The 12,592-nt window shown below is 41.2% G+C and overlaps 1 protein-coding gene across 1 annotated transcript in view; it reads right to left on the bottom strand.

Annotated features, from left to right (window-relative positions):
- Positions 1-12,592, bottom strand: part of LOC146867398 (heparan-alpha-glucosaminide N-acetyltransferase-like) — a 1,041,362-nt gene that overhangs the window by 930,966 nt on the left and 97,804 nt on the right. Inside the window, exon 3 of the mRNA XM_085605125.1 lies at positions 2,754-2,893. Coding sequence (XP_085461251.1) covers positions 2,754-2,893 — 140 coding nt within the window. The remainder of the gene's footprint in view (positions 1-2,753; positions 2,894-12,592) is intronic.

Raw genomic sequence — 12,592 nt, 5'->3', positions numbered from 1 at the left:
GGTCTAAATGTAGGAATTTGTTCTGGAGAGCGTACCTGGAGTACAAACCCTATGCTAGACACTGCTGGTTTGCCTTCTTACACCATTGTGTTGAAGGGCACGCAGAACAGCCTTTCATTGCGCAAGTGCTGATTGTGTTATCCGTGGGCGACCCTTGCTAGATCTGGTGCTGTGCTGTTATTGGTCCTTTCTGCTTTGGATAACTTGAACAGTCCAACTAACCACGAGGATCCAAGTCAACGCGTAATTCCAGTGGTCCTGAATGTAAGGGGACATTTAACTGCTGGATAAAAGCCCGTTCGTGAATTCCTTAGTAATTTAAGTTGTGACATCTCTAGAAACAGGAAATAACAAAATGACATTGCTGCTCCACTGTGATTTGAGATGCCATAATGCCTGCTGCAGAACTTCTCATAATTTATCATTACATAATCTATGCAGTGGATTATAGCATGTTGGCCCAAGATCACACATTGTGCATATTGTTGAATCCGACGGCCAGAGAATACAACACTGATTTCCAGTTGAGCATTAATGACAAACTCTCCGATTTCTGGCGAAAGTGTCAACTCCAGAATAAACTCCAGTGGTGGAATCTGCTCCTCCAAATGCATATTTATTTTTATTTATTTTATTTATTTTAAAAGTTTTATATAGCGCTAGCTTGACCCGTAGGTATCAGAGCGCTTTACATACACACTGTAAAAACAGACGGAAATTGCATTACATAGTAGGAAGGTGGTATGGAAGGAAAACAGAGATAAAAAATACAACATGAAAAATAGGTAAACAGTTCAGGGGAGGGAGAGAAAACAAACGAGGGTGGCTAACACAGTCCGGTCACCAACTATCCTTGAATGTAAAGAGGGAGAGGAGTCAGCTCGGATAATGAAGTCTAGGTTAGTTGACGTTGGTCAGGAAAGTATTTGTTAAGGAGATGGATATTGGAGCAGAAATTCCATAAATGGATTCCATCCCATACTCAGCACTTCCGCCAGAAATTAAAATGCTTTGTTGCTATTTTTTAAACCTCCCGACAAATGCACCTTCCATAGCTGGTATGAAAGTCCCCTTGCTCATGTTCGCGGATGACACTCTTTTCATTTCTAAGACACGCCAGGGGCTACAGTTAGCACTGTCCCGTTTCGAGTTGTTTTGCCGCGAACATGAGCTCGAGGTAAATGTGGGGAAGACTAAGTTTATGGACCTTCGTGGCGCTAGACCAGTGAAAGCAAGGGTCGAAATGGGTGGAGCCATACTGGAGGGTTACTTTTAGTGACAACCTAAGCTGGAAGTCTCAGATTGACCTCTTCACCCTTAAGCATATACAATTAGGTGGAGCTCTACTTAAAGAACATAGGCTTTCTATAACTAAACCTATGGCTCCCCTGCTTAAAATTTACGGGTCTAAAATTCTCCCAGCGGTGATGTATGGTGCTGAACTATGGGGGTTTAGCAACTTGGACTCCCTGAGGGTGGCAAAAAATGAATGTCTTAGGTCTGCAGTAGGGTTACCACAATCATCCCCACGCATTCCTCTCCTATATGACCTAGGTTGCCAGCCTGTTGAGGACATGGTGCGGTATAGGCCGCTGGCGTTTTGGCGACGCCTGTGGACTACTGCAGAACTGTCCCTATATGCCAAGGCACTGCTTGAAGTTAAAGCCCTTGGGGGCTCTCATAGGATCAGCTGGCTATCTGAAATCAAAACTATTTTTATTGACATTGGAATGGGTGAGCTATGGACCAACCCTGAGACGACTGTTTTCCCCCCCGAAAAAGATCCTTAGGGACACCTACTGGCAAGGATTAAAGGTAAGCGTCATGCTTCCCTGACTGGCAGTTCCTTGACTTCAACATATCTGGCTGTCAAGGATGAATCCTTTTTTGAAGTGTATTGGGACGTAATAACAAAGCTGCAGGATCGTAAACTTTATCATCAGTTTAGACTTGGCACCCTTCCGTTACGTTGCTTTACAAAAAGTTGGAATACTTCTGGTAATGATAAATGTCCCCTATGTGAGGATAAAATTGAAACAGTTGATCATTTTCTCTTTGTTTGCCCAGAGTATCTCCAACCAAGACGGCTGTGGTTGCGCCCTGTATGTCGTGCACTGGGCGTTAGATCAGCGCAGGCTGCCAGCAGAATACTCAAGTCTGATACATCAATACTTGTGGTTATTGGTGTGGCTAAGTACATTAGTTGGGCATGGCTCTTACGGAACCGGAGGATTAGTCCCTAACTACCTGGCCCCAAATAATGCTGAGACTAACGTGGTATAGGTTTTAAATAGATTCAAGTCGCTGTAAAATTGTATATTTAATATCTTTTTATCATTACTGATTTTAATGTGTTATTTATTTAACTGGTTTATTATGCCTATTGTGTCAATTTATATTTTTATTACTTTTTATATGATGAAATGTTAGTATGTCTTTTATGATGAATATTCGCAATAAAGACTTTTTTGACTTGACTTGCTTTGTTACCCCCGAATTATAAATCAGGCCCCATTTGTTTTACTTACAACCCAGTTCTTATCTACTAGGCACCATGTCACCCCAGTGCAAGCTCAGAGCTGCATGATAAAACTTACAAGGCCATTGTTGACTAACTAAGATTCATTAGCATATGTGCCACCTAAAACAAAGTATGGAAAAAGGAAGAAAAAAAAAGGGTGCATGCGGCTTGGCACAGCCCTCATCGGGCTCAGTCACACGGAGGGCCTTGGCACCAAAGTGTACGTTCTTACCTACATACAGGGGTGGTGGTGGTGTTCGTGCCCGCAAAGACCTGCAGGGTCAGGGTGAAACGCGTGCTCACTGCTACACTGGCATTGGCAGTGCCACTCGCAGACCTGGGCTCCAAAGACACCAACAGCTGGTACAGACACTGTAGAGAGAAACACAAATTGAATCAGTTTCAGCGTATTCATGAAGAGGGCAAAGTAAGTATTTATGGTCATCAATTGGGGTTGGCCAGGGTAGGAGTTACTCCTCCCGGCTTTCCCTTTGATACCACTAGCTGTGCCATCCCTACCCCTATCCGTTTAAGGAATAGGTCTGCCTGGCGTCCTGTATGATGGCTTACTGTGCAGTGTTCCTTTTTGGTGTGGGCAAAATGGAGTTCCTTTGGTTTTTAATTGGGAACATATCCCAACAAACTTAACAAGCATCAAGCTTATCAACCAAAGGCTGGGCATGACTCTAGCAAAGCTCTAGAGACCTCAGAAGATTACACACATTCTGCTTTTAGGTATTAGATATATCTTCATATCTTTCCATATATAAGGGTTGATAGCCTTGGAACCTTTCACTTTCTCAACAATATGGAATTTGACCTGGGAGAAGTCTGCGCTTCTGAAAGGAATTTATTTTGAGGAGACAGAAGAGGGCTCCGTGTCTATGGTGTATTTCCCCATGATCAGAGCATTACAACACTATAAATTAATGTTAATGAAGAAAGATAAATTCAGTGTTGTCCTGAAGAAAGATGGCCCATTATTAAGCAGGCTGTGAAATGTCAACAGTAATTGTCCTGCGGTGCAGGATCTGATGCCCTTTCGTAATGTTCCACTGAAGAACTTCCCAAAATTTTTTTATAGCAACACTTTAATAAATTTTGATATAGGCAGAAGTATTACACACACCATGGGCCCTGTGGGAGGCCACAGAGTACAGTTGCTTGATCTCAAAAGTCCACAAATTCCCCCCATCCCGCATCAATCAGTCCCCTGACCCAAACCGGTAGGATGCCGCCATTTCCACCATATCTTCAAGTGTTTTTTGGGCATCCTTGTGATATATAAATAGGTTCTTCCAAGTAAGCACATTGGTCCATGGCTGCTCTCCATTCCCCCAGTGGGGCGGAGACCCGAGCGCTTTCCAGCATTTTGCTCTGCCTCGTTTCGACCGTACCAATTCCAGTCCAACCAGAATCCACTCGTGCCCTCCAAATCCTCACTGATGCCGAGCAGGGCAACTCTGGGTGAGACATCAATCCTCCAGTCCAATATCTGAACTTGTGATTAATTTTAAGGATTGTTGCGACAACTTAAGAAATGAGTCCTTGTTTGCACATTCCCCGATAGGATATTTTGAAAAACGAGGTTAGGCCCTTGTTGGTAATTAGTCCAGTAGCCAGTAGTATAGATTATGTAGGTTTATTCAGTTACAAGATGGTAAAGCCGATGTAAAAAAAAAAAAAAAAAAAAAAAAAGATGGTAAAGCCCCACTGGGAACAGCATCCTGCTGCTCAGCCCCACTCATTCCAACTGACCACTCATCCAAACCATCCACTCATGAACATTCTATTGCATCACACTCACACAGGCTGAGCCGCAAGGAACTAGTAGAGCAAAGGCTCTAACATTTATATATTTTGGAATACCAGCAAAGATCCATATACCCTAAGATGTACAGATGTTTGTACCTTGCAGCTACCCACGCAACTTAAACTCTACCTTGGAGATAAGTTCCCGTGAACATACTTTTATCCACACATTGAGGCCACTGCTGGCTAGACCCAGTGTAAACATAATTTCCTAAAAAGAGGGACACAATCTATAATCTACCACCAGTACACTACATTTACAAATAGATCGAGATAACATCTGTTTGTTTCCATAGATTGGTAACCTTTTATGAAGCAACGATGGACCCAGTACCTACACATGAGAAGTACCCGTCTTCTTAGTTGTTACACAGGTACATTCTCTTCATGTCCTTTAGACTAAATATAATTGAATTAAGCAGTCTTGTCACTAAAAACACTCTTGTATCAGGGGATATGACTAAAAATATCTCCTTACTTTCCATCCTATTATTATTATTTCTACCTCGATGACTGCAGACGAACAGGTCCAACCTGATGGCCTAGGATCCTAAGAAATATAGATCTTAAATTCCAGCATCAAGACCACTGCCCCCTGCACCTACATTAGGTATATATATTTCCCACACGTTTGGTGAATTGAATATCAATAACACGTGGATGTCCACATTATTAGTGCCCAAGTCCAGCTAAGTTGCAATATTGGAGGAGGCAGACATTGTACTAATGCCCTCCTATTAATTTATGGTATCATTCAGAAGCACTACCTTCTAGTGTTTTTTTTCTCTCTTACTTTCCGTAGTGGTGACACCTTCCTTTTTGGGGATATTGAGGACATACTTTTAGTAATCCCCGTGGAGGCCGCATACAATGGCCACATTGCATGACTAGCATTGTGCGTTTTAATATCACTTTGCTGTTTTTTAAAATTTGAGGATATGAGTGTTCCCTTAGTAGCATTGGCACTGATTATTCACCCAAGAAGCATGATCTGCTCATATTAAAGAAAAGTTTTTGTTTCAAGCCTAAAGTGCACTTGTATATTTTTTACACTATGTCTATTGTGTATTTCGTTGTAGAGAAAGTTGAGACGGTTTTCCCTGACGAATGCATACACGCCGAAACGTGCGTAGCATTTCCATCTACCATCAGCCCTCAAATTGTTTCCCAGTTCATCTATCCTTTCTCACATTTTAAAGTTTATGTACAGTGATGTTACTTATTGTTTGTGTCAGATATATGTGTTCATGTATCTGTTTTCTATAGACACGTGATTTTGTTTATGTATATGTTTTTCACAGACCTGTGATTGTACATTGTCATACTGTATATATGAGAATTAATGATGATTTATTTTTTATATACCCCCAAAAAAATTCTATGCCATTGAGAAATTTTGAATAAAAATACCTTTTTTAAGAAATATATACACCTATGGTCATGTGTACATGTCTACTATAGGGCACTCGATTCTGCATTCTAAAGATGTCATATGTGAATATATAGCCTGAAACATTCTACATAAATGTATTCTATAACTTGTGTCTAGCCTTTCGTCCTTACCCCAAAGGTTGAATTGGGTTACAGTTATGAACATTCATGTTTCTCTTTTTAATATGGTACCACTGGCTGAGATAAACTATGTAGGATTCATTGTTTTACATTCTTTTGACACACATTTCTGATATGTTTTTAAAAATCAATGTAAAATAATCAGATATATAAAACGGTATACTAATCCCTTTCTTTCTGGTCATCTTTCAGTAGTGTGAGCCGTAGTCATCCATGGCATCGACCTTATCAGTTATGGAAGTAATAGTAATTTCACCTCTAGTTAACAAGGTAATCATCTTAATCCAAAGAGTTAACCTGGGCCATTTATTCACATTCGAATAAAGGAAGAAGCACAGTATCATTTTAAAATGCATATATCATTTTGAGGCCCTAACTGTATTAGGAAGATGCTTTGAGGTATGCACCCCACATTAAATGGCTCAGATCTATGGCCTTGATATTAAAACTGATCGATATGGGGCTTCAGAAATTCCAAAGTCAGAAATGAAGCAAATCTTTTTGATGTGTAAAACTGAGAGACGGGCTTGCAATGCTGGCATTGTATCCACCTGTGTGCGTTACAGCAATATGAATGAAATGGAGGGTTATCAACCTTATTTGACCCAAGTGACCAGAGTTTCTCACCAGTTTGTTTTAACTAGACTAAGAATGGGGATTGTGCATAATCTGGTCGCCTTCCCTTCCGTGAACAAGCAGCCTGTTGGTCCCTGTCCGTGTGATAACTTGTCAGCACAAAGCACTATGCACTTTCTCTTGCTGTGTCAATTATATGGGAACTTCCGTGAAGCCTTTTTAAAACCCATTTTTGTTAAGTTTGATGTCAGGACAGTACATGATTCTATGAAATTGCTCTTTAATCTGCACCATCCTGACATTTATTTTTTTACTGCTACTTTCCTACTAAAAGCTATCCATGTTAGGAAAAGTATGAGTTTTTAAATATTTATTCTCCCCTCGCCTGTATTATGTTTCCTTTTTATATATCAGCTGTCTAATGTGATTGTAATCGTTCTGTTATTGTATTTTATTATATATGTGCTTTTATGGATATTGCTTTTTTGTTCCGAATAAAGCCTTATGAAATGAAATGGCTCAGTGCCTCCAAAAGCAGCAGGAGGAAAAGAAAAGAGGCTTATTTACTTGGTGGGGTTCCCTCCTTGTGCTCAGCAGCAAGTAGAAGGCTGTTCAGAGCATAAGGATGGCTCGAGAGCCAATCCTGCAGGGTCATTGGGAGTAGTGGCTCAAAGCCTGTGTGATAACACACTTACAGTAATCCAGATATTTGGGCGAATCGGTGGGCATGCAAATATTAGGAAATGACTACAATAAATGGGAGAGATTATTGATGGACATTATCCAACTTGTTCTGATATGAAATGAAGTTCATTCTTCTCTTGGTATGTGTCAATAAGAATATTTTCCTATTCAAACATCAAGTAAAAGAAATTCTGTGGGCACTTAGCTCCCATTCAGGACAACAGCATGGTTTCCGCATATGTAAGCATCAACAGTGTACACCCTTTAAAGCAGGCCATGGGTTGGCTTTATTCACTTGCTACACACTACATTATATATATCATTTACATTTAAAAACACAGACTTTTTATTTGAATGAGTGTTTCATACAGTGGGTAGGCATGCATGTGAGAGGCAGTCATGTGTTGTGTGACGAAGGCCAAAGGGCATTCTACAGGCTGGAAGCTGTCAGCCAGTAGCACATACTTGGGGCATGCCCTGTATGTGTTTTTGCTAAATGGTAACACAGGTTAAAATATTGTAAAATTCGACATGAAATGACAGACATTGAGGAAATGTGGCCATTTAGAAGGCGAGGTTTATAGTTAAACACACACAATAGACACTTCTTTTTCTCCTTTAAAACTGAAGCTTCAGTGTAAACAGATGTTATTGTCTCTTTCTTTTCACAGATGGGGGTTGGGCCTCAATTGCATATGGAGCAGTGGCTTGAATTCTATACATATAGAGCCCGATTCACAAGATAACTTACACTTTTGAGTAAGTTTACATTTAGAAGTATGTTTACTACATTTGATACTCTCAAACTTGTAGTGTAACGAGCTACAAAAGGGTAAATTACAAGTCTCTACCCCCAGAGCACTGCAATTGACTTACTCTTGCGTGTGTGACGTCCCTCGCTAAACACATCTGATTCCTCCCCAATCCTAGTAAGTGTGCCCATTCTTAAAGCCGCTTCCCATTGTCCCTCCCATATTTACTACTAAAACCTCCGCCGTTGGACGGAGAACTCCTCACACATAAGTATAGAAAATGCAGATGCGTAGAACTCGGTCGCATGTAGTTTGTGAATTGCAGCTTGTAGTACATATTGTAGTACAGCAAACGCACTACAAAGTGCAGCCTTTTGAATCAGCCTCTTCAACTTTGGCTAGCAAAACCACACCTGAAAGAGTTGTAATAAACCTGGCCTTACACAGTTTTTGTTATGAATTGACCACGATAGGTTATTACAGACAATTAATCCCATAGCGAGGTATTACTTGACACTTTCAAGACAACTATAGTTAATCGACCACTGAACAAGGGCAGCTGACCCAAAAGCCCCCATTGCAATCATTTTAGATTTTTTTTTTACTAAACATCATGGTATAAACACTTGACTAAATCGCCAGAGCATTAACTTCAAGCTGCAGACCTATTGGAGTGGGGTCGATTAATACTAGATTATCTGCATGCATTAGAAAATATATGTCTGATGACCCAAATTTGGGAGAAAAATACGTAAATGTTTTTACATGTGTTGAAATTTGAGGTACATAATGTGCAAATAGCGGCAAAGACAGAACAGGGTTACACCGTTCACCACTGAGATTCTAGTCTTTAGCTCATGCAAGTCCCCATCATAACCTGTAGTATTGGAATGCAGATTGCTAATAGGATCTAACAAATATGAATCATCAGTATTATTCAAATATTTGAGTTTTTGCCATGATTTTTACATATTTAACACAATCAAATGCGCAGCTGAAATCGACATCAGCAAGATGTCATTGTATAAGTCAATTCCGTAAGTACTTCTCACATGAAAGTTGTAGACATACAATATTATCTTGGCAATAAATGCTCTTGTTGCAGCCAATAAAGCAATGGGTCAATAGTTTAAGGAGTGGACCCTGTCTCCCGTTTTGTATATTGAAATACTATTGCTGCCTTTCCACAAATCTAGGATTTTCTTAAACCATAATGCAGTTGTTAAAGAGAGATTGTCACAGATAGGTCCAGATTACAAGAGAATATTTAACAACCATAATTCGAACTCCATCAGGGCCTTAAAATTGAGAACTGTCCATGAAGATGGAGGCGATGATTTCAGTTGTTATTTGATAAAGAAGTATATGGGACACTACATGGGTATTATTCACAAGGAGGGAGGGCTAGAGGAGGTTTAAAGACCAGCAAGGGTTTGCTCCCCTGATCCATATAACACAAAATGAACCTTTGGGTCTATATAGTTGAAGCTTGGCTGAAAAACACACACCTACCCAGAAGGCATCCTTTTAAAGGATGGTTTCCCTCACCCACCAGAGGCGGCATGCTTCATCATTGGGGAACCTCCTCATATCATGATGTCTAGACATGATACAGGCTACAACCCCCTCACTGAGAGGGAGGAGTTCAGGAATGTTTTGATGCTAATGGTGGTATATACTAAATACCCAATGAAAGGGCTGAAGTGATCATGGGGGATGCAGTGCAAGAAGGGGTAAGGTAATTAAAAAACAAACTACAGGGTTCGCTGCATATCTTTATTCGGGAGACCCTTGGCTAGGATTGAAAAACAGAAAGGCACAGCAGGAAACATTAGACTCGCTCAAGTGTCACAAAGGTCAACATGTTGCAGCCTGTGACCCCGAAAGAGTGCTCAGAACCAAAAATATTTTTTTATATATTCAATTGTACAAATATACAAAACCAGTGATCCCTTGGAATGTTCAGGGGTGACAGATTCACTGGTGGTACATGTGAGGAAACATGAATGGAAGAGGTACAATTCAAAAGGTACTAGGAATTAGTAGTTATTCTTCAAACAATGGTAACAATAATAAACATTCGACAATTTCAAGTAATCTTAAATTGAACCAATCAACAGTCATCAGCACCCTGGTCACTATTCAGTTAATTGGTGTCTATACCACCAATGAGATCCCTTCATTAGTGGTATAAATGGTTAGTGCCAACATCAGAATAATCTCTAGTTTATCAAAAAGAGCTTACCCGCAAACATTGGGTGTCATACCTCAGCTAAAGCCATCCATGACAACGACTCAGAGAGAAGTGCTGGCCAGATTGGCTGTGTGGATATGTGGTGAGAACTTCACCCGCTGAACTTTACTCCCTGACCCAAGGCACATATAGTAGGCTTGACCGCTTTTTAGTAACAAACAACATAGCACGTAGAATAGATGTAGTGCAGTACCATTATAGAGCCCTACCCGGTCTTTCTCCATTGATTATCAACTACTTAGGTACACTGAATGGACCACATGTCCCTTTGTGGAGTTACGACCAAAGGTCCTACAAAGCTTGGTGTTTCGGGATGAGATGGAAGAGGGTCTAGGTACTTATTTCAAGGCTAACTTAACTGGGTTACATCTGCTACTAATGCTAATGAGTGGGAGGACTTTAAATGTGTTGTAAGAGGTGAGTGCATTGGCAAGGTAGATGGAATACACTGACAACTCAAGCAAGATTTGCTGTGACATGAAGACCCACATCTACACTACAACGTACTGGCAAAACAGATTGACTAGTTATGACCTAAACTTTAAGAGACACATAGAATAAATAGATTTACAATTCAAGAGAGAGTGTAGGTAGAAACTCTGTAAGGATTGGTATAAATCAGGTAACCTTCTTGTGTGGCTACTATGCAGAGCACCTACAGATATTGTCACTCATAAAGTCAAACGGAGTCCAGGTTTTCACCCATACTGGTATTACTAGAGCATTTAGCCTGTCTCTCAAACAGATGTAAAACATGCCTGCAAGGGGAACAAGGACACACCACCAGAGTGTATTTAGCAGGCTTACGTTACCAAGGCTCATCGACAAGGAAATATAGAGCCTAGATAAAACATCTCACGAAAAGAGGGCTATTGCCGGCACTTCATGAGATGCTCGATAATAAAGCAAACACAAGGAGATGATGGACGGAGCGCTGAAACTTTTCAGACACTCACCCCCAGTCACAGATCTGGGATGAATCCATCACTGTTCTTTAGCTCACTTCGCTTCCCCAGTTCAGACACAGCTATTTGCAAATCAGTCTTGACCCTGTTCCTCATGGGAACAGTCCAGCCCGAACTGCCAAGCCATGTCTTCCCTGGACCGGAAACAAGCATCCTTGGACCGGTTTCGGGCTATCAGCCCTCATCAGCCAGGCCAGCTTGAATTCAGTGGCAAAGTGAGCAAGGAACCCACGTCCCGACACACCCTGCCAACTTAGGGTGAACAAAGCAAACACAAGAAGATGATATAGAGAGCGCTGACATTTTTCAGACACTCACCCCCAGTCACAGATCTGGGTTGAATCCATCACCGTTCTTTAGCTCACTTCACCGCCCGAGTTCAGACATAGCTATATGCAAATCAGTATTGACCCTGTTCCTCATGCTCCATAATAAGACACTGGGTTTAGATGGTGTGCCTCCAGAGTTCTATCAGACAATTTAGCACCTAATCTGTGATAAATTACTAGAAGTGTACATGGAGGCCACCATGGTAGGGAAATTTCCAGATACCTTGAGAGGAGCAGTTATAGTGTATGGGTCCTAAACCATACAAGGATCCCACATAGATGGGGTCATACAGACCCTTCTCTATGATAAACACTGATGCAAAATTATAGGCTAAGATAGTGGCTAATAGACTTCATCATGTGATAGGCACACTTGTGCATGAGGAACAGTGTGGTTTAGTGACGTAGCTATGCTTTATACTGCCCGTGGCGGCCCCTGCGTTTGTCGCCCACAGCGGCCGAATGTAAGAGCGGGGGAGGTGTTGGCGATTCCTGACTTTGCGGCCCCGCGACAGCCGCAGGTAGAAGTGGGGGGGGGGGAGAGGCCACCGCCCCCAAAACTTGTGCCGTCCAGGTGAACCATCTGACTTCCACACACCCTTGCTACACCACTGGTGTGGTTTTACCTCTGGGGGAAGCATGTTACACAAAATTAGCAGGCTTACCCATGTGCTTCCCTCTACCAAAAATATAGATATCAATGGCACCCTCGTGGCGCTAGTTATCAAAAAAGCATTTGACACCACGCTTTTGACGGACTCAAAGACAATGTTCTGTAGGTGAGAAGTTCACAACTAGAGATACAGTCCATAATGACCTAGAGTTAGGTGGTCACCCTACCGTATACCCATAGGAGCCCTACAGTTAAGTGGGAACAAAGAATAAAATGGAATGGCTTTAGGATTTAAGATTAACTAATTGTCATTTTTATTAGTAAATATGTTTCCGTCTTGAAAGTCTATGTTGACAGAAGAAGGAGGTGCATCTGCACTAAGAAGTCTTATCCCTGTGGGACCTTTTGTATTATCCAACAGGTTTTTTGTTTTCATACTTCTCAAAGAGATTGGACGTGTCTAGATTATCTGATCATCTGATTGAATAGAAATAACTTTCTGTTTATTGTTTGT

The sequence above is a fragment of the Triturus cristatus genome, chromosome 1_2, assembly GCF_964204655.1.
Source record: "Triturus cristatus chromosome 1_2, aTriCri1.1, whole genome shotgun sequence".
Lineage (NCBI taxonomy): Eukaryota > Metazoa > Chordata > Amphibia > Caudata > Salamandridae > Triturus > Triturus cristatus.
The sequence above is the reverse complement of the archived record's forward strand: the minus strand, read 5'-3'. Positions and strand labels throughout refer to the sequence as shown.